Source organism: Vombatus ursinus, unplaced genomic scaffold (assembly GCF_900497805.2).
Source record: "Vombatus ursinus unplaced genomic scaffold, bare-nosed wombat genome assembly UNPS02014816.1, whole genome shotgun sequence".
NCBI lineage: Eukaryota > Metazoa > Chordata > Mammalia > Diprotodontia > Vombatidae > Vombatus > Vombatus ursinus.
Window position 1 is genome coordinate 24,014,684 of NW_020954594.1, and position 26,124 is coordinate 24,040,807.

The window sequence follows — 26,124 nt, forward strand, 5'->3', positions numbered from 1 at the left end:
TTTAGATTATTTTCTTTAAAACTTCAGAATATTTAGCCACCTTGTCCACATCTTTAACATTATGCAATTGGGCTTGATTTTTAAAACTATTGAACAAACCAATGCACAGTAAGAGTTTCTTTACCATCTACTTGGTTTCCATTTTCTTTCACTTTCTTTTTTCTTTCACTTTCTTAAGTAAACTAGAAGCTTTTGTCTGAATAACTACTTTACTAAGAGGAATTTTTTAAAATTGTAATCTTCAATCCATACATCTAAAAGATGCTCCACTTATGTCACTGTAAAAATTCTCTTCTTTGTAGCTTGGGGTGTGTGTGAGAGAGAGAGAGAGAGAGAAACTGCACAAAGCTAAGGCAGCTTTGCCTTTTTCTTTTATTTCATTTGCATGTATTATGAAATTCTGTGGGCATTAACAAGATCTAATGAGGATTTTTTTAAGGACAGTGAATAGTTGAGTAGGTTAGTTGGTAGCAGAAAAGAAACCTGTATCAGGACAAGGTAGAACATAAGAGAGAAAAGGTGATGATAGTGGGGGCAGTCAGATGGAGAAGAGTAGAGAGGGTGGGTGAAGGGAACACTGATCCCCTTGGTTAGGGAAAGCAGAAAGCCACCTCATCATCAGAGACTGGGGTGAAAGAGTTAGTGGCACTCTCACTTGGAGGTCGTGGTGAATTACCCTATTTTTGAGGTGAAGGGTGAAACAAGGTTGTCAGCTGAGAGGGGGAAGGGAGTAAAGTGGGAGGTTTGAAGAGGGGAGAGAAGGTTTAGAACAGATAGTGTGGCAAGTAGAGTAGGGAATCAGCTCAGATGGAGTAAGATCACTTTACCCTGGTAAGGGCCCATTTGCTGTTTGATAGCACAAATTTGCGGTGTAACCATTTGACATGATTTCAGGATTTCCTCCCATTCCATTCAGCAGCATGTGATTGGGCTTGAAAGGAGGCAGATAGCAGGAGAAATCTAGGGCTGGAATTTGACAAGACATGATAACATGACAAGGGAGCAAAGAATTCAAGAGTAAAAGATAGTATGTGGAGTTGACCTGATTCACCAAGGGATTGAGACTTTGAAGGAAGGATAGAAGGGATGGTGACCTAGAAAGGTACTGAAGGATTGGAGGTTACAATCAGGACAAAAAGTAGAAAGTAGAATACTCATGGGTGGTGTCAAGATCAAGGGTATGACCCTCCCTTTGTGTAGCATATAGCTGCAGTACAGGAGTATGTCATGGGAACTGAGTGGATTGAGGAAGAGAAAATATATTCGAGGGAACTTCATCATGTATGTTCAGGACTCAAAATGGATATAGGAGTTAGGGTAGAAAGAACAACTGTGGCTAAGAGGCTGGACTCAATCTGACCAAGGACTCAGCACATGGACTTGCAACAAAACTCAACCCCACACATCAATTCTTTACCACCACCACCCCCAGTGCTATGGAGATCTCAGCATCAGGACACAGTAGCACTGTGGGAGCTGTGTCAGAAAGCCAGTGCTGCAGGAGATTTCTGCAGAAGAACAGAGAATCAGAGAGAAAAGGACAGGACTCTGGTCTGGACTTGAAATAGAGCTCCACCCCAAACTCTACTTCCCCCTCCTCCTAGAGCCTCAGCAAGCCAAACCATAGGAATCAACCTTGTAGCACGAGCGCATCAGCTCTCTAAACTGGGAGTGCCAGGCCAGAAAACTGAGGAACAGAGGAAGCAGGACAGAAGACTGGGATAGGACTCTGGGGGATGGGAGAAAGAGGAATATGGCATTCCATAGGGAGAGAGCTCAGCATTCATTTGGGGCCAGTTCTGTTCTTTCAGATGTCATTTGGAATAGAGACTTAGGCTGATGAACCTTGAATTGCCCAATGAGAGGAAGGTGAGCCACTTTGAAATCCAGCCCTCAAGGAAACTACCATTATAGGGAAGGGAGTCAGAAAGTGAACAATGGGGGGAAATTATGGGGCTTTGGGGGAGACTAAAATTTCCAGAGATCTCAGGAAGAAGAAAACCCAAAAGACCTTGAGCATAAGCAGATAAATATTAACAGCAGACAGAAATGTGGCATCCAGATTTAACAAATGTGTTTGGGCATCTGTGAATAAATGCTGCAAAACAAAGGGAAAAGAGGACAATATGGAATCACAACATAATGTTCCTCAGTGGTTCAAGAGAGAAATGATAATCCTGAGAGCAAAATTTATGGCTTGCACGGGAAAAAATAATGAGCAGAATAGGAAAACTGGGGTCAGCAGTGGCAAGTCTCACCAAAGAAAAAAAAGGGAGCATTGGATTAGAAATGCATATACACAGAAGTGAAAACCAATTTAGAAGAAAAGAAGCAAAAAACAGCAACACTAAAATAGAACACTCTCACTATACAAGCAAAACATGCTACTCTTAGAGATAGGATACATAGAGACTACCTAAGGATCATAGGTCTCCCAGAAGAACACAAGTTAAAAACTTAACAGGAAAATGCAAGAAATAATACAAGAGAATTCCCCAGAACTTTTGAACACAGAAAATGAAATAACCAGTTGAAAGAATTCATAGATTGCCTCTAGAAGAAAAAAAAAACATGATTGCAGACTCCAAGATACATAATGGTTATATTTAACAATTAAATTCAAAAATATCAAGTTTTGCTAGCAATCAGGAGAAAGTCTTTCAAGTACAAAAGAAATGACATTCAAACACTGCACCTACCTGAAAATGTAGGTGTGAATATCATGTTATGTTCTGAAAGGCAATGAAGCTCAGGATAGAGTCCAGGATGACCTAACCTACTTTGCAAATTTGAGCTTAATTATAAATGAGAAAAGATGACTGTTCAATAAAAAAGAGGTGTTTGAAGCATTCTTAGAAAGAAAATCAGACCTGAAGAGATTATTTGCTTCTTGAACACCCTGGACAACAGATGCAGAAGGGATGGATGAATAAATGAAGCCCCCAAGGACAATAACCACAACAGAATGACAGCGTACGCAAGAAGACATGGGTGAAGGCAGAAGTCAGCTGGAGGTAACTCTGAAGGTGCTGACATGGAGCATTATGGACAGAATTTCACAGCACCCTGTCTGTAGGTGAATTGGGTTTTTTTTTGTTTTGGTGGGACTACAACAAAGTGGGAGAGCACACATGAAAGGGAGGGAGAGGAATAGGGGATAAAAGGAAGTGTGAGGTGCCTCCCTCAAATAAAGGGTGAGCAACAAGGGGAAAATGACCCTTGTGGTTTCAGGAAGAAAGGAGCTTGCAGGGGGAGTAGATGAGAAGGAATGAGAAAGATTGAAGGCAGGGGCAGCTAGGTGATGTAGTGGATAGAGCTCTGACCTTAGAGTCAGGAGGACGTGAGTTCAAATCCAGCCTCAGACACATAACACTTACTAGCTGTGTGACCCTGGGCAAGTCACTTAGCCCCATTGCCTAGCCAAAAAAAAAAAAAGAAAAAAAGAAAGATTGAAGGCAGAAGTGGAGGAAGGAGGCTTTGCTTTGGTGGTGGGAGCTCCTACAAATGAAGAGAGATGTTCTGTGAATGAATGGAGATAGGGACCTTGCCCTGGGTGTTGTCTCAGGTATTTGGTTCTTGAAAAGACCATTCATTCTACCTTGGGAAGGGAAGGAGTTGTAATACCTAGGGGCATGGAAGGGTGTGGTACCAGAGAGGAGTTTTTGAGGCATCAGAACTGGCCCAAAGAGGGAATGACTTACACACATGCAATTGGGTATAGAAATCTATCTTACCCTGCAGGAAAATAGGAGGGGAAAGAGGATGGGGGGGGTGATAGAAGGAGGGTAAATTGTGGGAGAGGGTAGTCAGAAGCAAAACACTTTTGAGAAGGGACAGGTTGAGAGAAAATGGAGTGGGGCCGTGGGAATAGAATAGAGGGAAATACAGTTAGCAATAGTAACTGAAAAATTTTTAAGGCAGATTTCTCTGATAAAGGCCTCATTTCTCAAATATATGAAGAACAGAGTCAAATTTATAAAAATAAGAGCCATTCCCTAGTTGATAAACGATCAAAAGATATGAACAGTTTTCAGATGAAGTAATCAAAGCTATCTCTAGCCATATGAAAAAAATGCTCCAGCTCACTGTTGATTGGAGAAATGCACATTTAAATAATTTTGGCTTATACCTATTAGATTAACTAGTAAGACAAAAAAGGAAAATGACAAATGTTGGAGGGGATGTGAGAAAAATGAGATATTAATGCATTGTTGGTGGAGTTGTGAACTGATTCAACCATGCAATTTGGAGTTATGTCCAAAGGGCTGTAAAACCATGCATATTCTTTGATCTAGCAATACCACTACTAGATCTATATCCCAAAAGAAAAAACAAAAAGGAAAAGTACCTATATGTACAAAAATATTTATAGCAGCTCATTTCTGGTGGCAAAGAATTGGAAATTGAGGGAATGGCTAAACAAATTGTATGTGATTGTGATGGAATACCATTGTGCTGTAAGAAATGATGAGCGTGATGCAATCAGAAAAACCCGGAAAGACTTACATGAGCTGATGCAAAGTTAAGTGTACTGTGCAATATTGTGAGATGATAAGCTGTGAATGGCTTAGCTGTTCTCAGCAATACAGTGATCCAAGACAGCTCTGAAGGACTTATGATGAAAAATGCTATCCATCCTCAAAGAAAGAACTGATGGTGTCTGAATACAGACTGAAGCATACTTTTTTAACTTTCTTTATTTTTCTTGAGGTTTTGGTTTTTTGGGGGGGGGTCGTCTAGCATCTTGTTTTTACTTTCATTTTTCTTGAGGTTTTTTGAGGAAGGGGCTATGTTTTTTTTATAACATGATTGATATGGAAATGTTTTGCATGACTACATACGTGTATAACATATCAAATTGCTTGCCTTCTCAGTGGGAGGGAAGTGAGTGAGGGGTGAGGGAAGAAGGGAGAGAATTTGGAACTCAAAGTTTTAAAAACAAATGTTAAAAATTGTTTTTACATGTAACTTGGGAAAAATAAAATACTAAATAAATTTTAAAAAAAAGAATTGACATTCTGGTGAGGCACAGTGGAGGAAAAGCAGTCTCAGAAGCTCCCTAGGGAGAAGATTGCAGAATGGGTACCTTGGAAGTTTTAATTACATGAGAAATACAGAGAATGGAGAGAGACTAGATAATTATAGAGGTCATGAACCAGAGGATGAGGGTCTTGAGTAGACAGAGAGAATGGTTAATGAAGAGAAAAGTAATAAAGAAATCCTCTCTGGGAAGGGGTGTGAAAAAATGAAATTGTAGATAATGAATAGGACTTGTTGAAGTGGATAAGAGGAAAGGAAACACCTACTTAACTGAGAGGGAAAAAGTGGGGGAAGAATTATATAACCAGATAAAAAGCAAGAAAGAAAAAGGAACCAGTGAGCAAAACCCCAAAGAGAAAGGGGTAAAAATTAAGAGGGAAGGTTTGGGGGTGAGGGAAAAAAAGCCAGTGGGAATACGGCCACCTTAAAATATGGGTTACTATATTTCAAGAAACTTGAACAAGAGTATCCTCAGGTTGAAAATATTCTTTACCTTCTTAAATCTCATTATGTTTTGTTTGAATTATTTCTTTGAATTTATCATATTCTGATTTGTATTATATTTACTTGTGTACGTGACTCCCTGCTCCTCTGCTAGATTGTTAGCGTCTTCATAGTCAATTTCCTGTTATGTTTTATGTAACATAAATGCCCTGTTGAATTTTTGGTGTTTATTAAATGTTTTTAGGGTAGGTTAAAGTCATCTGTCTTTGGTATGGCATTTATATAATCTCCACTAAGTATCTCTCTTAACCAAATGACAAAATACGCTTCAGGAAACAAACAGACTCACACACACTCTCTCTCTCTCTCTCTCTCTCTCTCTCTCTCTCTCTCTCTCTGTAATATATATATATATATACACACACACACACACATACACACATGTTTCACAATCATAAAATTAATTTCCCATATATCAAGTGGTCTTTTACTATTTTAAAACTGTATTTTTGCAAATGATTCTGATCTTAGTATTAAGTCAACCATCTAAGAACAGAATATTGACAGAAAAGCTTTTCCCATTCTCAGAATTCCATATTTTTTAGTTTTCTTAGGCTCAAGCTATCTCACAGTCTAAATTATGACATCTCTGAAATTCTTTGTCCAAAGAACTATGTGATGACCTATTGTAAGTAGGTTAATAGACTGTCTGAAATAGAGTACTCTGTTAAAAAGTACTCTAATGTAGCATTCAACTTCCTTTTGACTACTTTTTTCTGGTTGTGGGAATCCAATTGGGGAGACACTTGATGAAAATTTAAAGTTTACTATTTTATTGACAGCATCAACAAAGAGAGCATCGTGGATGTAGAAGGTGTTGTGAGAAAAGTGAATCAGAAAATTGGAAGCTGTACACAGCAAGATGTTGAGCTTCATGTTCAAAGGGTAATTTTTTAATTAAGGTTGTACACTGAAATAAATTTAAGTAATTTTTATTAATAGTTTTTCATATATTTTAATACATTTTTTTCATCAGAGGAAAAAAGTAAAATTCGAATTTTTTTATTATTAATATGAACAAAACATTTTTTATTTTTGCTTTCCCAAGCAGTGATACACTTTTGTGGATCAGTGCTTTGTACCAAGGCCTTGTTATTTATAACTAGTTCTAACCATAGAAAAATTAAGTAAAGTTTAGTTTATCTTATTATATTTCAAGATTCGTTATTAGATTTAATTGAATTGTCCTCTTATTTTGAGGGCAGTTAGGTGGCTCAGCAGATAGAATGCTGGACCTGGAGTCCAGAAAGCTCATCTTACTGGATTCAAATCAGGCCTCAGACACTTACTAACTATGTGACCCTAAATAAATCATATAGCCTCAAGTTTGCCTCAGTTTCCTCATCTGTAAAATGGTCTGGAGAAGGGACTGACAAGCCACTCCAGTATCTTTGCCAAGAAAACCTCAAATGGGATCACGAAGAGTTAGACACATCTGACAAATGACTGAACAAGAACAACAACAATTTTTTTTGGATCATAAAAATTCAAAGGGTTATAGTTATTGATTTCTATAAATGGACTCCACGTAGATATTCAGTGTAGAGCAAGACTGCAGAACTAAACTAGGGAGTCTTTCAAATGAAGATCATTTTAGAAATAAAATACTTGTTATTAATTAATCCTCCCCCCCACCTCTTAATGATCCCAAAAACAGAATGTCATTTCTTTATGACATTGATTTGACAGTGGAATAGGTTGTATGACGGGAATCAATTCTACTGCATTGTTGTTATAAATTCTTATGAGAATTCTTATATTCTAATAAGAAATTCTAATAAGAATTTATATCTCATATAAGAGCTATAGTTATAAGAATCTGGTTCATCGATTATCTCTCTTTGTTTAAATCTCATTTCTTTTTCTAAAAGAAATTTATAACTGAGTAAACTTTAAATTAACCATTGGGAAAAAAAAAAGAGATCTAGTGCATAGGTCTACTTATCCAGTTCAAGATATCTCACCTTCCCAAAACAATATTATATTTGTCATATTTAATGTTTTTAAAGTGTAAACTTTTGGGAAACATGCTCTTTATATTTTCTATAGTAACTTTCATACAACAATTGCAAAATAATATAACATTTGCATGTTATAATATTTATATGCTCTATAACAAATGCACAATTACCTAAATTACAGAATTGCGTGGATATGAAATTTCATTCATGTGATACTCTCTCTACTGATACAGAACACTATTACATAAGAGATGATTCAGTTAGTTTCTATGACCAGAATTATTCAGATTCTGGTGACCCACCTGATAATGAGCCTTTCTGAACCTAGTTAGGCTTAATCCTTATACAGATATCCAGAATATCATCAGCTATGTACTTAGATCTTAGCACTCTAGGGACTGATCTATCAGGGCTTCTTCTCAGTTGATATGATCTTCAAGAAAACCAGGTCACTTTAGTGCCACAGTGATGCACCAGAATAGGACATCAGAAAATGATAAAAGTATACCTTGTGAGGTTATTGCAAAGCACCTTGTAAAGCATGAATTCATATATATTAGACATTTAAATAAATTACTTGTATTATTGGAAATGCAGTGAAAATATTTCCATCCACCAAGATACAAGAAAACCCAAAACCTAAATTAAAAGACGACTAACTGTAGGCATGCCCAAAAATTCATAGAAAATAAAAATCTAAAAAGGATCCAGTAATAAAACCTCTGGCATAAGAAGTCTATACACAAATGAGTGAAGTATAGGTATCAGTAAGGTAAACTATAGAAGGAAATTTGACACCGTTGGTATCATTGAGATATTGTGGGATAGGATCTGTGTTTGAAATATCTTTTCAGAAAGAACAAGATAGGTAAAAAGAATGGAGAGTAGCACTGTATAATAATGCATGCTTGTGGAAATTCAGGCACTGAGGAGAAACGGGTATTTGAATTTTTTAAAAAAATAGAAACAAAAACAATATTGTTATCAGAGCATACTACAGAAAGGAAATTGATAAGGTGTTTGGGAAATGGATCGAAACCTGGTTCAGAGGAATGATAAGAGTAGTGATGGAAGACTTCAGTTATCTAGATGTCTGCTGGAACCCTCTACCAAAAGTACAGGTGTTAATTATTTCTTAACTTTAATGATAATTTCATCCTTTAAAGGGTAGAGAAACCAACAAAGGGAAATTCTAATGTGGATTAAGTCCTTACCAACAAGGAGGAAGTGATGGTAACCTTGGGGAAAAGTGACCCTTCCCTCTTAGAAGTTGTGCTAGAGAAAAGTTAGGCATTAGTCTTTGGAAAAACAGCTTTGAAAGTGGTCAGGAAATGAGAATGGGTAGGATCTCAGAGCTTAAAATTCATCAGGAATAAGTCAGTTTAGGATGTTTGGAAACTCAAGGAACAGTTGTGAAGACACAAACTATTCCAAAGAGGAGGAAAAAAGAAAAATTGTCTAAAAGACTGATGTGGATGCAAACATCAGAAAATTAATCTATCAGCTTAGATTTTAAAAGAGAGTCACTGGGGATGGAATGACAGGTAGAGGCCGAATATAAAATTGTGGCATGGCTTTTTAACAGTATTATTGAGTACTAAAACTAAACATTGCCAGAAAAGCTAAGGACTGCAATGAGGTATTTTTTAAGGTATATTAGGATGATTGTTAGGGTAGAAAGTACAGTGATAACAAAAGGAAGATAGGACTGCTGAATTCTTACTTTTCTTTCATTTATTCTGCCAAAGAGAATGATCTTTGATCAGTAAAGGACAGAAAAATATGTGGCTAATGAGGAGTTGAAACAAGATCTGTAGGGAAAAGCAGTAAAACAGCACCTGACTCAGGTGAGCTATGTTTAGGGGTATTGAAATAAGAGACAGATTTGATGCTTAACCAGTCAGTGATATTTGAAAAACTGCAGTATGGGCGAGTTGCTATGCTATTGGAGAAGGGTAGCTCTTGTCCTGATCCCCCCCACCCCCCAAAAAAAAAGAAGAGAGAGAAGAGAGTAGAATTCACAGACTGTAAGTCACTGAGATTGACTTTCATTCCTGGTAAAAATCCTAGAGCATTATTAAAAGGATGATTGGGGAAAAGGAAAGGATCACCAAGAGCAAGAATGAATCATGCCATATGAACCTTATTTCCTTTTTTTCTTGACATGTTACTAGATAAAAATCAAATGACACAGTCTCTTCCTGTTTTGGAAAAGATGAGTCATTGTGTACCAAACAGTTTGATAGCTAGGTAGATTGACAGAACTGTTTCAATGGCCAGACTCAAAGAGCAGTAATAATGTCAAAGGCTTTCTGTAAAGTGTCCCAAGGACTTGTGCTTCACCCTATGCTATTTAACATGTTGGTCAGTTTATTTAGATAAATGTATAATTTGCATGCTTATCAAATTTATAAGTGACACAAAGGTAAAAGAGAGAATTAACATATTGGATTGCAGTTAAGATCCAAGATATTGACAGAGTAGCATGTTGGGCCAAAACTAATCCAATGAAACTTAATAGATGTAAAATCTCATTCTTGGATTTAAAACATCAGCCTCGCAAGTCTAAATTAAGGGTGGTTTGGCTAATACAGCATTTCCCCTGAAAGAAGTATGAAGCTCACAGTGAATAGAGCACCGGCCCTGGATTCAGGAGGACCTGAGTTCCAATCCACCCTCAGACATATAACACTTACAAGCTATGTGACCCTGGGCAAGTCACTTAACGCCATTGCCTAGCCAAAAAAAAAAAGAAAAAGAAAAAAAAAAGTGTGAAGCTTTGTGTAGTACAGTCTTAGCATGACTTAGCAACCGAAAAAGCAAATGCATTTTAAGTTGTATTATAAGAGGCATTATTGTCAGAACTTAAGAAATGATAGTCTCACTGTACTCCGCTCTGCTTATATCACATCTGGACTGTTATGTTCAGTTCTGGGATTCATTTTTTAGGAAAGACATTGACAAGCTGGAGAACATCTAGAATAGGGCTATAAGGATGGTGAATATCAGTTGAAAGAACTGGAGAAGGGAAGACTTGGAGGTTTGAGGGATTTGACTTTGGAGCCTGATTTCTTGAAGAAGAAACAGAAGACTGTTATCTACATAATATGCTGTGTTTCTATGTCCTTCATTATATTTGTGGTATTGTCTCAATTTCAGATTTATGTGATTAGTTTGGCTGAACCCCGCCTGCCCTTACAGCTGGATGATGCAGTTCGACCTGAAGTGGAGGGAGAAGAGGTAAAAAATTTTGTCTTTGAAATAACTGACCTTACCCTGTATTTTTAGTTAAATCTCCTGGTTCTATCCAGACTGTTGAGGTTAGCGTAGTCTTTGGAACCCAGGTCTTACCAGAAAAACATGTAGTCACTACATCTAAAAAAGAGAAATTCATTGTGAGTGGCAGATAACTAGAAGGGCCTTTAAGAAAGAATCAATAACCAATCAATGTTCAGTGTCATTTCTCCTTTCTAACTTGTCTTGAAGTTTTTTCTTTCTCGTTTCTCTTCCAGTCTTATTCCTTTTCATCACTAGTCTTTCTCTGGTACTCCTTCCCAGGAATTGCCATTCTTTTGGGTCACAAAGTCCAGTACGTTGAATAAAAATGGAAGTAATTATGAATTAGGGGTCTGGAAATAACAACGTCATCATACTCAACTTTTTCTAACTCCAGCTCTGTACTGATGAAGGAGCTTCTATTGCCATTAAGTACCTCCCAAAGAAATTGAGTATCATTCCATTTGGCAGTTGATATGACATGCTCTCAATCATCTTAGCAAATCATCATCATCGTTGTTGTTGTGTTCCAATGGCTTATGTTAAAACAATTGTTTACTATTCTGTGCCTCTGATTTTATACTTCTAAACTTCTCTTTTTTTTCCTTTTTTTAAACTATAGTCTGTAAACTGTTGGGGAAAGTTAATAAAGTATAAAATATTCTAATCTACTTAAATTTTTTTTTGTTTTAATTTAAGGAAATTTTTATTGATCTGTTTTTAGGAAGGAAGAGCTACTGTTAATCAGGATACAAGACTAGATAACAGAGTCATCGATCTTAGGGTAAGATTCATTGTTTTTCTTCCATGTTGTTGAATTTTTATTAACTGGGCAAGGCCATGTGAGAGTCAAGATTGGTGACCCCACGTACTGGTAAGTATATAAAAGCTAGATAAAGGCATAAGGAACAAGTATTTTGGGTTAATAGCTGGTTAGACAGTTACTTATAGATAGATAAGGAAACGTAGCAAGCTTACTCTTTTGCTGACTCTTTACCCAAATATATCTGGTAGCATCAGAGAGTGAGGAAATAGAGATTCTCCTATCCCCACCCCCAAGGGACATGAAGCTAGACAGAACTATGCAAGGTACACACTTCTTGTTGACACCTGCTCCAGGAAAATCAAGCAACCATCAGATATTTTCTCATGAACATAACTGATAAGGAATGAGTCCCCAGTGCTTAAAAGGACTTTCTCTCAACCATCTGCAAACTCTTTATCCACTTTTCTTTTTTCACTGCCAGACTTTAAGGAAGATTGGTCTAAACTTAATTCTTCGGCATTTACTCAGTCATTCCTCAGAACCTTGCAGTGTGGCTTCCCCTCTACCACGATTGAAATAGTTTCCAAATTCAGTGGCTTTTTTTCTTTGGTCTTTACCCTCCTCCTTCATTTCTCTTCCTTTAGCTTCCTTGACTCTACTCAATTGTCTCTTTCACATATTCCTTTTCGTAACTTATAAATATGATAGTCCTGTTCTTGGCCTTCGTTTTTTTATACATATACGTACGTGTGTGTGTATGGGTGTGTGCGCGCACATACACACACACACACATTCTTTCCTTTGCAACACTAGCTGTTCCTGTGATTTTAGGGATCATTTTTATGTAGTTGACTCCCAGTCCCAAATGTATATTCTCAACACTTTAATGTCAGATATTCAAAATCAAACCAATCTTGCAACCCCAGTCATGACATCTTAGAATTGGGGGGTCATCTAGTCCAACTTATATCTAAACTCCCTCCCTGTCTTTTTCTCCTCCTTTGGCTTTTGGAGGCACTGTTGTTTTTCCAGTCACTCGGACTGGAAATTTAAGTCATCTGACTTTTCCCTGTCCTTCACCTTCACATCCAGTCAATTATCATGTCTTCTCAATTCTACCTTTTATGTCTCTTAAGTCTGTATCCTTCGTTCTGGCTGCCTCCATCCTGGTTGAGGCTTTGATTATGTACGTCTTTTTTTTTTTTTTCCTTTCTTATTTTTTTTAATTTTTTCTTTCTTTCTTATTTTCTTTTTTTTCCCCCAACATTCACTTCCACAAGATTTTGAGTTCCAGATTTTTTCCCTATCCCAAGATGGCATGCATTCTGAATACTCCTTCCCCTAATCTGCCTTCTCTTCTCTCTCTCCCCCATTTCTCTTATCCCCTTTCCCCTTCTATTTTCCTGTAGGGCATGATAGATTTCTGTACCCCATTTCCTGTATTTTTTATTTCCCAGATGCATGTGAAAACAGTTTTTTTTAACATGTGTTTTTAAAACTTTGGGTTATAAATTTTCTCCCTTCTTCCCTTCCTGCTCACCCTCATTGAAAAGGTAAACAACTCAGTACAGGTTTTACATGTGTAGTTATGCAAAGCACTTCCATAGTAGTCATGTTATATGAAAAACTAACTATATTTCCCTTCATCCTATCCCGCCCACCATTTATTCTGTTCTCTCTTTTAACCCTGTCCCTCCTCAGAAGTATTTGCTTCTGATTACCCCCTCCCCCAATGTGTCCTCCCCTCTATCATTTCCCTACTCTCGTCCCCTTCCCCCTCTATTTTCCTGTAGGGTAAGATAGATTACCATACCTAATTGAGTGTGTATGTTATTCCCTCCTTAAGCCAAATCCTATGAGAATAATATTCACTCATTCCTTCTCACCTTCCCCCACTTCCTCTCCACTGTAAAAGCCTTTGCTTGTCTGTTTTATGTGAGATAATTTACCTTGTTCTACCTTTCCCTTTCTCCTTCTCTCAGTATAATCCTCTCTCACCCCTTAATTTTATTCTCCAGATATTACCCCTTCATCTTCAACTCACCCTGTGCCATCTATCTATCTATATACATATTTATAATTTTTTCCCTCCTAATACTGACAAAGGACTCATGAGTTACAAATATTATCTTTCCCTGCAGGAATGTATCCTTAATAAGTCTCTTGTGATTTCTCTTTCCTGTTTACCTCTTCATGTTTCACTTGAGTCTTGTATTTGAAAATCAAATTTTCTATTCAGCTCTGGTGTTTCATCAAGAATGCTTGTTGAAAGTCCTCTATTTTACTGAATGTCCATCTTTTCCCCCTGAAGGATTATACTCAGTTTTGCTGGGTAGATTATTCTTGGTTGTAGTCCTATCTCCTTTGACCTCTAGAGTATTATATTCCATGCCCTGTGGTCTCTTAATGTAGAAGCAGCTAAATCTTGTACTGTCGTAATTGTATTTCCACAATACTTGGATTGTTTCTTTCTGGCTCCTTGCAATATTTTCTCCTTGACCTGGGAACTCTGGAATTTGGCTACAATATTCCTAGGAGTTTTCCTTTAGGGATCTCTTTCAGGAGGTAGATTGGTGGATTCTTTCAGTTTCTATTTTACCTTCTGGTTCTAGAATATCAGGGCAGTTTTCCTTGATCATTTCTTGAAAGATGATGTCTAGGCTTTTTTTTTAATCATGGTTTTCAGATAGTCCAGTAATTTTTAAATTCTCTCTCCTGGATCTATTTTCCAGGTCAGTTGTTTTTCCAGTGAGATATTTCACATTGTTTTCTATTTTTTCATTCTTTTGGATTTGTTTTACAGTGTCTTGATTTCTCTTAAAGTCACTAGCTTCCAATTGCTCTATTCTAATTTTTAAGGAAGTATTTTCTTCAATAAGCTTTGGACTTCTTTTTCCATTTGGCCAGTTTTGCTTTTTAAGGCATTCTTCTCCTCGTTGGCTTTTTGGACCTCTTTTGCCATTTGGGTTAGGCTATATTTTTTTTCCGTTTTGTTTTGTTTTAGGCAATTGGGGTTAAGTGACTTGCCCAGGGTCACACAACTAGTAAGTGTCAAGTGTTTGGTCTGAGGCCAGATTTGAACTCAGGTCCTCCTGACTTCAGGGCTGATGCTCTATCCACTGCGCCACCTAGCTGCCCCATAGGCTATTTTTTAAGGTGTTATTTTCTTCATTCTTTTTTTGAGTCGTCTTTAGCAAGCTGTTGACTTGTTTTTCATGATTTTCATGCATCACTCTCATTTCTCTTCCCAGTTTTTCCTCTACTTCTCTTACTTGTTTCTCAGAATCCTTTTAGAGCTCTTCCTTGGCCTGGGGCTGATTGATATTTTTCTTGGAGGCTTTGGATATAGGAGCTTTGACTTTATTGTCTTCTGGTTGTGTGTTTTGATCTTCTTTGTTACCCAAGAAAGATACTGTGGTCTGACTTTTTTTGCACCTTTGTTTGCTCATGATCTCATACAGTTACTTGAGTTTTAAACTCTTCGTTAAAGTAGAGGTCTGCTTCTAGTGTTGAGAATGTACTGTCCCAACCTTCAGGGGTTTTGTGCAGCTGTTTTCAGAGCTACTTCTAGGGACCTGTAAATTTTCAGTTCTTCCAATGTGGCATTATGATAAGGGGCGAGGTGTTTACTCCTTTCCTGGCCTGTGCTCTGGTCTGTGAGGGACCTCCTACACTCTTTTCTGCCTTGGAACTGTGAAGAGAATTCCCTTTCTACAGCCACTACAAGCTCCACCATGCCAGCACTCCACCTCGCCCCAGGACCATCACCCAGAACTGTGACCCAGATCCAAGCATGAGCTGCTTGAGATTCCTGCCTCAGCACCAGCAAAGAGATCCCTGCAATCTCCCTCTGATCAGCCAACCAGTTCCCCCTCAGTCTGTGAGCCAGAAGCTCAGGAAGCAGCTGCTGCCTCAGGGCCATGCTCAGAGGCTGGGATGGAGCTTCTTTCTCTCACAACAGTCACCGACTTTTCCCACTGACCTTCTAAGTTGTCTTTGGCGTTCTTGGGTTGAGAAGTCTGGAAACCGTCACAGCTGCCCATGATTCAGTCCTCTGAGGCCTGTTTTGCCTCCGCGCCCAGGCATAACTACACCCCTCTCCCCACCAGGCACGATATACTTTTTCAGTTAACCATCCAGGCTGTCTTTGGCTGGAAATTTGTTTCACTCTGTCTTTTTGTGGGTTCTACTGCTTTAGAATTTGTTTAGAGACATTTTTTACAGGTATTTGGAGAGGTTTGGGGGAGAGCTCACGCAAGTCACTGCTTTTACTCTGCCATCTTGGCTCCGTCCCCTTAATTATGTACCTCTTAGCTAGACTATTTTTATATATTCCTAACTGGTCTTTCTTCCCCATGATGTCTCCCTTCCAATTTTTTCTACTTCCAGAATAATCTTCCTAATGCATTGCAATGATTACCTTACTTCCCTACTTGAAAACCTTTTATTTTCCTGTTCTCTGCAAAATAAAGTGGAAACTCTTGTGGCTTAGCATTCAAGTTTTTCTGTAATTTAATGCTAATCTACATTTGCAGCTTTATCTTTGTGATTTGTCATGCTCTACATTTCCACCAAATTAGTTTACTCATTCTTAATATCTTCATATATTCTGTTGCCTAAGTTCACACTGTCATCCATGCCTAGGATGGATTCTCCTCCCATCTCAGTTAAATTCAGTTCAACAAACCCTATCATCTCTTTATTGGCATCCTTCTTTTTATAATGACTTTGCTAAGGTGCCCTCTCCATGAAATCTTTCTTCTTCCCTCACCAAATCTAGCATTTTACTTGGAATGCCTCTTTTCATTATGTTCTGACTTACCTTAAAGTTTGTGTACCTATTTCCTATTTCTTAGCAGATTGTAAATTTCCTTGAGGTCAGAGTTTATTTTATGTCAATAGTGCCTTCCACATAGTAAGTATAATAAATGTTAAGAATTTGTAATTAATTCATTTTTATTTTTATTTATTAATAAATTAATATTTCTAAAGGAAATAGTGTCCCAGTTTTTAAATGGACGTACTAAATTGATGTTAAAAGTTCTTTTGATATTGATTAAGCCATAAAATACTGGACATAGTAATTTAACATGGGAAAAGTAGTTGGTACTAGTGGTTTTTTGCAGTAGTCTCATTAGTGTTCTTTTTCCCTTCAGATTCTGGTTTGGTTTGCAAGTGAAAAGTACGGTGGTTTCATCATTGTAGTAAAACCAATGTCATCTTTCTTTCTTAATATCTTAACCACGTCTTCCTCCTTTTTGAATTTGTTAACGTGTTTCATCATTTATTCTACCTGTTTTTTTCCCTTTAAAAATACTGTTTTCCTTTCATTCATGTCTGCCCTTATACTCAGATTCTGCTCCTATTTGACTCTTGTCTTTTGTCCCCTTCCCTTTTTTGTGTCATTTTTTACATTTGTTAAGAGTCTTAGTAGTAATCATGTGACCAATTTTCCTCTTTCAAAAAACCCGATGTCCAGCTGTCATGTATTTTTGCTTTTGTAGCCATATATTGTGCTCTGTTTGTTCATTCTTTTTTTTTAATGCTTCAAAACTCTATATATTATGTAATTTGCTACTTTTAGGTAAGCATTATTATCATGTGATAGTATCATTCCAGTGCATATCACTAAACCACTGATAAGTTAAAAATCAGATCCAACTAGTATTTGTAAGCATTGACTTGGAAAGATGAAAATTTGAAAATAACTAGTAAGTTTATTTCTCACTTAAATACCACTATATTCCTGGAATCATGTAATCCTGGGAAGTCTAGGAAGAATACTACAGATTCTGATTTGGGGCCTTCCTCGGTTGAAAATTTTTGATATCATTTGTCTCTTCTTCCTCTTTGGCTCTCATCTTCAGAGAACTGATATAAAATTAACCTGGCAAAAAATATTAAGGCAGATTTTATACTGCTGAGAAAATCTGAATAAAAATTGCTACACTGTTTATTTTGCACTCAGCAAAATCTCAGAGGATGCGTCTAGTTCATGTGTCCAAAGCCACCATGGGATGTTTCTGCCTAGAAGGCTCCAGTTTGGTCTGCTTTTCCCCCTCTGAGTATGTAGAAATGGGGGAGAGAAGGGAGCATGAAACCAAGGCAAGTAATTGAATATACCTTCTTAACCTCAGAACTGGGGCCTTCTCAGAATGCCATAGGACCATGGGAGCCATCTGGAGAATAGGTTTTCATGTTCTGGGAGCAGTCTTATTTAGTCAACAGGTGTTTGTATTAAATGGTTGATATATATGCTTCATAATATTCTAAACGCTGTAGAAGAAGATACAAAAGATAATGTCCCTGCTTTCAAAAAACTTGTGGCTTTGTGGTAGACCAAAAATGTAAATTCATACAACAATTGAGAATAATGTAAGGGAGCATATAATCAAATGATAACATCTGTAACATTTCTCCATACAATAAAAGTTATCAGAAGGGGCAGAGACAGTTATGGACTAGAGTAGTGGAAACTTGATGAAGCAGGTGAGACTTGTTCATAGAAACCAACCCAACCAATAATTTTTTTCTGGCATCATGAAACAATTTCTAATATGTATCCGCATGCATGTATATAATGGTCATATATGTTTTTCTGTAATCTACTGTTTCCTTTTCATCCGTTAGAATTAGGCATATGTTGGAATGTTGTGGCACATACGTTCCTGGAGTGTTATAGGACTTCTCTTTACAGTTACAGTTAAGTACCACTATTTTCCTGGAATCATGAAATCCTGGAAAATCTAGGAAGAATACTACAGATTCTGATTTGGGGCCTTCCTCGGTTGAAAATTTTTGATATCATTTGTGTCTTCTGTCCTTATCTTTTCTTCCTCTTTGGCTCTCATCTTCAGTGGACTGACATTAAATTAACCTGGGAAAAAATATTTTCAAAACAAAAAGCAATTGAAACACTTTCCTGCTAAGACTGCCTTAGCTTATAGTATCTCAGGTTCTTGGTACCTTGATGCCCAGCAACAAGAATTTCAGTATCACTTTGATCATCAGTAGCTTCTTGAAATGCATTTCAGATACTAATTCAAAACTATCTTTTTTGCCCCTTTTCCATTTTCTTTATGCCTTATAATTTAAAAATATACAACATCTAATGCAGCATTTAGCCCTAAGCTGACAGGAAGTCTTATGTGACGGTACCAAGCAAAAGCTATGGTGGGTGTGGTTAAGATGGCAAACTATAAATGTTTTTTAGAGCAACAAGCTCCACTCAACATAAAAGGAATTGGTTGTGGGAAATACAGTGATTTTAGTAAAATTAAAGCCTGGGTAATAAAGATTGAAATTGTTTTCATTTTCCTGTCTCCTTTTAGAGCTCTTGAAAAATCAGAAGATTTTACCCTTTTTTACATCTTCAAGTACTTTCAGAGGTCCTCAGGGAAATGCACTGTACTGAATATCAAATACTTTCCCTCCCTATTCTTCAGATTTGTCTGTGATTGATTCAGAATGCCAATATCATTTTAATAATGTTATTTTAATAAACTGCTAGTGGAGGAAAAAGGCCCGTATTTTAGGAAAATTTGCTGTAAAATAGAAAAATGGTCTCCTCTCTATAAGGAATGGCAGGCATTTTACAAGCCCAAGTTCAGAGAAAGGGGGTATTTAAAGTAGAAATCTACCTACCTAACTCTTTAAAAAGTAAAGAAAAGCAGTTCCCTGCTTTCAGTTGTCTTCTTTACCTTCTGAAACATACCCAGTGCTTAGTCCTGGAACTCGTACTATTAAGCTTTAAGGAGTTTATTTCTAATTTAGTCAAGTAAGTGCATGCTTTTTACCTTGTGACATTTTAAGCTTTTAAATCTTATCAAGATCCCAAACTTATTTTCTATTTGTGATGAAACAGAATAACTGAAAATGTCACTTCCCAAAGGCTGTGTCCCTTTTTGTAAAACATGACACTTTCCCTGTAATGAGTAGGTGGCCTATGCTTTTATGTTTAGTTAGAAAGTAGGAAAAAATATAGATATGTGAAATTAAGTCTCTAAAGCTAATATATAATCACATTTATGCAATTATGTTTTTGCCTTTCTATTTATTGTAAAGTTGAAACCTATATAGGGATGTAAAATTAGGTATCTAAAGTAATTATGCTTCAGCTTACCATCTAAAAACAAAGATCAGATTCTAACTTCTTTGCACCATCATAAAATGACAAACTTTTTTAAAGCATCTTTTAAAAACCAGGCTTACATATACAGTTGCATTGCTTAAAAGCACTTTCTTTTACAAATTCACTTTATACTATAGTACGAAATTGCATCATTTTGATATTTTAACTGTCACATTCTCCAGCTGTAATGGGAAAAAAAAAATCAGTCACTCATAATGGGAAAAATACTTCTATGAAAAGAATCATATTTATGTTCTCTTGAATTTGGTATTTTTTATGTAAAACTAAAAAATCCTTACTTTCAAGATTTTTTTTAAGCAGAGATAATGCCACTGGCCCACTTTTGTAAAGCATGTACCTTGAACTCTCTGATCTTTATCATCGATCCTTTTTATAACCAACAGCATGACTTTGCTTTAGTGAAATGTATCCGTGACCATAAAGGCAAATTTTTCTTTATAATGTTAATTGCCTCATACAGGAATGAAGAACACAGAATCAAACTTCCTTGACACTTTTCTGTAAGCAACTGGGATGGACAGCCCAAACTTAATTAGTGAATGTGGTTCTTTTAGCAGTAGTATCTATAGTTCTAGATTAGTAGAATATTTTTTTTCTTTTTTTATATTCCTGGGTCCCACTTTCATTCCCTTCAACTAGACCTTTCATCATTCCTCCTTTGAACTTTTTTTGGGTAACATTTCTCTTTTACTGTCCATAAGATTATGAATATCCAGGTTAATTTCAAGAAAAATTCAATTCAGCATATATTTAACAAATGTTTACATGTAGATACTATACAATTGGGTGGCAAAAATGAAGTTTAGCAAAGTTGCAGGATGTAAAATCCACATAAATCATTGACATCTCTGTATATTACCAACAAAGCCCAACAGCAAGAGATAGAAAGATAAATTCAATTTAAAGTTACTGTAAACATTATAAAGTATTTAGGAGTCTCGACCAGGAATTTTAGGAACACAATTACAAAACACTTTTCATACAAATAAAGTCAGATCTAAATAATTGGAAAAACATCAGTTACTCATAGGTAAGTCGAGCTAATATAATACACGTGACAATTTTACCTAAGTTAATTTATTTATTCAGTGCCATACCAATCAAACTACCAAAAAATTATTTTATAGAGCTAGAAAAAATAATAATAAGATTTATTTGGAAGAATGAAAGGTCCAGCTTATCAAGGGAACTAATGAAAAGAAGTACTTAGAAAGGTGGCCTAGCTGTTCCAGATCTTAAATTGTGTTATAAAGCAGCAATCATCAAAATTACTTAGTACTGGCTAAGAAATAGAGTGGTGGATCAGTGGAATAAGTTAGGTACATAAGACATAGTAATCAATGACTAGTAATCTAGTATTAGATAAACCCAAAGACTGCACCTACTGGGATAAGAACTCAGTATTTGACAAAAACTTCTGGGAAAACTAGAAAAGAGTATGGCAGAAATTAGGCATAGACCAAAATCTTACACCATATACCAAAATAAAGTCAAAATGAGTGCACGATTTAAATATAAAATCTGATACTATAAGCAAACTAGAAGAGCACGAAATCGTTTATCTTTTAGATCTATGGAGAAAGGAAGAATTTATGACAAAACAAGAGATAGAGAACATTATGAAATGCAAAATAGATAATTTTAATTACATTAAATTGAAAAGTTTTTGCACAAACAAAGCCAATGCAACCAAGATTTAGGAGGAAAGCAGAAAACTGGGAAATAATTTTTACAACCAGTGTCTCTGATAAGGGCCTCATTTATAAAATATATAGAGAACTAAGTCAAATTTATAAGAATACATGCCAGTCCCCAATTAAAGTGATTGTTAAAAACTGAAGCGCTACTGCCAGCCAGTAGCTTACATTATGCTAGGAGGATATAACATGCACAATAATATACAAGGTAATTTGAAGAAGAAGGAACTCTTAACAAATGGTGAAGATTAATAAGGTTTAAAGAAGTTATTTTGGGACACATGATAGAGAATCAAATCAAGAAGGAATAAGAAAATTGCCATGTAGTATCAGATAATGAATTTGCAGTGAAACTGTGGCATTCTATTATTACTTCCTCCATCATTCAGCTCAGGAGTAAGATCGTAGAAAGTATTGGGTGGGTATGACTCTGTTGGGAATTGATGAGCATGAACAATGGGAAAGAACAAACAGGCAGGGTTATTCAAGGGTGAAGGGCAGCAGATTGTTAAACTGCTTAACTTACAGAGCCAGAACTGTAGAGAGAAAAGCAAGCCCAAGACAGGGATAATTAACCTGGAGAAGGAGACTAAAGGATATTTTTTTTTAAAATAGGACTGAGATCAGTAGAAATATGGAATACAGGAGAGTATGATAAGGTGAGAATATTTCAGCATTCAGAAGCATAGAAGTAGAAGACTTGTAGGTAATAGTGATATCTGCTATGTCACTGTTAGTGTTTGAGGTAGAGCAAAGCTTTGGGCTACATAAGTTGAATAGGCTGATGAACTGGGAGCCTGGAGTGTTCAGAAGTTCAGTGTTTGAAATACTAAGTTTCATGAGTATGAAAGCAAAGGTGAGGTAACGAGGAAAACTGTAATCCAAGTACTGAACTCCTTGAGAAAGGGGAGAAATAATGACTTGGAGGCCAGTAGACAACTAACACAGATCCTGACAGTGTTTTATACAGAGAGGGTACCCTTTGAAAGAAGAAGTTGCTGATTGATGGTGGCAGAGGGGGAAGATTTGGAAGTGGCAATAAAGAGTATGCTAACTCCTCTTCATAGACACAAGAGAGGCTGGCAAGGGATAATATATCTTCTGGGGAAAAGCCAAGTTTTTCTGAAGATAGAAAGCATGTGATACAAAAATATTTAAGAAGAAAAGAATCTTGTTAACCATGAGACAGGGAGGGTAAAGAATAGAGATTAGGGGTTGGGTTAGGGTGAGCTGGAAAAGAAAGTATTGGGAAAGGTGTTTGCTTCAGCAAGCAATAACTTTGAATTACAAGGATTGGGAAATAGGGGAGGGTGGGGGGATTTGATAGCCTTAGGATCAGTTATATAAGGTAGTCACTTGATTAGAACAGGGAGCCAGGTCAATCAATGGAGATGACATTTGGGAAGGTCCACTAATCTATAGTATGCATCTGGGACTACCATCTCACTCTTCCATACATCTCCATTACGGTGTTTGGAAAGGACTGTTATCAGGCATGGGACAATTAACAGTAGTGGCAGCTGGGTGTACTGTATGATGAAGAAATCTCAAATTCCAGGCAGTGTTTGGCCACTTGATTTGGTTATTCTATCTCATGATTCCAGTGAATGACTGTGGCCCAAGCCAGGGAAATAGTGTAGGTGACAATAGTTGCAGTACCTGCTCTTTTCTCCTCAGTGGTAGCTGCTACCTTCCTGGACTCTTGGTCATGAAGGGGCTGTAGAGTTAGGGTAGTCCAAAGCAAATAGTGATTTCTAAATGGCAATGGGATCCAAGTCGTAGAGGGTAAAAGTGGTTACTACTTTGGCCCACGGCAGCTAGGAAAGCAATGAAAATTCCCAAAATCTGTCACAGAATTTTCTTCATCTTTTAAATATGTGACAGAGAGTAGAAGAATGTAGACTGTTGATTTTGTGGAAACACAATTAGTGAAATCCCAGTCCTAAGAGGAGTCACAACTAACTTAACAGAATCACAGAATAGGTAAAAAGGACCTTAGAGTTTACTTTACAGATGAGGAAACTTAATCCCACAAAAGTAAAATTACTTGTCCAAGATTATACAGCTGGCAGGATGAGGACTCCCCAACCCAAGTCTTCTGACTCCAAATACAAAGCTATTTTCATAAACCATGCTGTTTCTCCTTAGTTCATCTTATATTTGGCAAGAGGCCAAAATGAATTTAGTTAGGTTAACTAAATAAAAGAAAGTGTGGCAATATTTTACATGGTTTATATCTAATTAAATTTTGGTAAAGATGTTTCTTTTTCAGTGAAGGTGAAACCAACATTTTGTTTTAAATGGGTTACTGAGCTTTCTGAATATAAGGTTATGCAATTTGTTTTGATTGGATAAAAAGAATGTCACAAAACCACATATAAAGTAAAAACCACAAGTCTCTCTCTCTAACTGAAAATTCATATATCTTGAAAATGAACAAGTAAACACTGAATGACGCAAATCTCTTTAAACTGTTTCTCATTTGTGTGAAAAATTATTAGTAAGTGCATTTTAAGCATATCTTTAGAATGTGAATAAGTAATACATATGTACATTCAGTCAGATATTAAATGGTTATAAAAAATTGTAGCATTAGTAAGGCTATTTCAGTTTGAAGATGGGACAATGGCAATATAGCCCTTCTTCATTAACAGTGTTTGAAAAGCATTTGGGGATATAAGATTAGAATGTTGTAAATGATCCAGTGCTTGAGTTCCTTCCAGTGAGATCACAGAGAGTTAAAGTCAAGTCTCTCCAGGTTTGCTGCTACATCGCATTCACATGACTGATCCAGTTGGATTGATGGTCATATCTAATGCCCCAAGGTATAGACCAAGAAAATTCACTCCCATTAGCCCTGTCATGTTTTTTGCTGTGAAATTCCGAGTCATACAACTGTACTACTTGTAAACCAGAAACATAGAGAAATTCTAATCCAGAAGGCATTGACCTCTTTAGCCCTGAGTATATCAGCTGGGCTAATTAATGTACTAATGTCCATTTTAGGGTAGAGACATAAGAAAGTAAAGGATAACAAAAAGGGGGGATTAAATGTTGGGCTTGTTGTGGGTTTTTTTGTTTGTTTTTAAGTATGATAGAGTGCCACTAACAGTTACCACAAGTGCCATTCACAGCTCTATCGGAAGTCATTTAACCTTTTTAGATGAGGCCATCTTCACTTTTTTATTTTAACTATACAAAACTACTTGGAAGCAAAACAATTTCCTTTTGGCCTGGACTGCAAAAGTATGAATAGCTATGTTGGTAATAAATGGAATGATAGTATACTGGTGGTTTTGTTTTAAGTTGAATATATGAAAATTTTTAAATAAAGGAAGAATATGCAATTTTTCTAAAGTATAAGTTTTTATTTCTAAAAGAAAAAAATTCTAAAAATCCACTTTTCCTGAGCTAGCTTTTTACCAGGTAATGCATAGGTCAGTAATAATCCTGTTTATTGAATTAGCATTTTCTCCTTTTCCTTAAAATAAAAGCAGTTGTATGCTTCTAAATTCAAGATACTATCTAACATGGAATGGGTGTTTTATTAATTGCTGAAAATTGTATTACTTTCCTGAAACTTCTTGTAATTTGATTTGCCCAGTAATGATTTCTTTGAGCTTTAATATTATTTTATTGATTTAACAGACAAAATATACTTTAACTATTAAATTGTTTTAAAATTCATTACTTACTTCTCTTACAGACTTCAACTAGTCAGGCAATCTTCTGTCTCCAGTCCGGTATCTGCCACCTCTTCCGTGAAACTCTAATTCAGAAAGGGTTTGTAGAAATCCAAACCCCCAAAATCATTTCAGGTATTTCTCTAAATTGCAAAATTGAAATTGCAGGACGCAAAGTTAAGGTTGTACAGTGGATTGAGTGCTGGGCCTCGAGTCAGGAATACTTAAATTCAAATCTAACCTTAAGGCATGTAAGCTATGGGACTGTTGGCAAGTCATTTAACATCTATCTGCCTCTATTTCCTCATCTGTAAAATGAGGGTAATAATAACACCTGCCTCACAGAGTTCAGTTGTGAGGATAAAAATGAGGTGATATTTGTGAGGTTGGCTATATAAGTGCATACTTATTATTAGCATTATTATTTAATTTTCTTATTTTATGTTTTTGAGAAGACTATTCTCTATAATATTTAACTCATTGCCCTTATTTTAAGAAGCTTTATATGATATAAAGTAGTTTTGAAGTGAAGCAATACTGCATGTTCCACAAAGCAGCAAGTAAATTGCATCAACAGCTATTTTCATTACTTGAGTTTCTTTCAAAACTGGTGTTGTAGCCATCCTATTTGTTTGAGTAGATACTATTTCATAAAATTACTGAAAGTAGCAAACCGGGAAATCTCATAAAATTCTCATACTTTAATCATGCTTTTTAGACGGTTGCTTAAAGAAGTTTAAAATTTAAGTTTAAATTGTTTTTCCTGTGAGGCTACTTGTGTGCTATTCTTTAGTTTGGTTATACTGAATTTATTCTTACAATGTGAATATTGTTCTTTTCAGCTGCCAGTGAAGGAGGAGCCAATGTATTTACTGTATCATATTTTAAAAGCAATGCATACCTGGCTCAGTCCCCACAGCTATATAAACAGATGTGTATTTGTGCTGATTTTGAAAAGGTTTTCTGTATTGGACCAGGTAAGAGTTTGACCAACTTGATTTTATTTGGTTAGTACTGTATGTATGTTTATAGTTTGGGAACAGCT

General features: G+C 36.4%; 1 protein-coding gene across 1 annotated transcript in view; it reads left to right on the plus strand.

The window, feature by feature from the left end:
• DARS (aspartyl-tRNA synthetase) overlaps positions 1-26,124 on the plus strand; it is a 78,046-nt gene that overhangs the window by 39,674 nt on the left and 12,248 nt on the right. Inside the window, exons 5-9 of the mRNA XM_027835666.1 lie at positions 6,327-6,429; positions 10,665-10,745; positions 11,506-11,565; positions 25,103-25,214; positions 25,922-26,056. Of these exons, the coding sequence (XP_027691467.1) occupies positions 6,327-6,429; positions 10,665-10,745; positions 11,506-11,565; positions 25,103-25,214; positions 25,922-26,056 (491 nt within the window). The remainder of the gene's footprint in view (positions 1-6,326; positions 6,430-10,664; positions 10,746-11,505; positions 11,566-25,102; positions 25,215-25,921; positions 26,057-26,124) is intronic.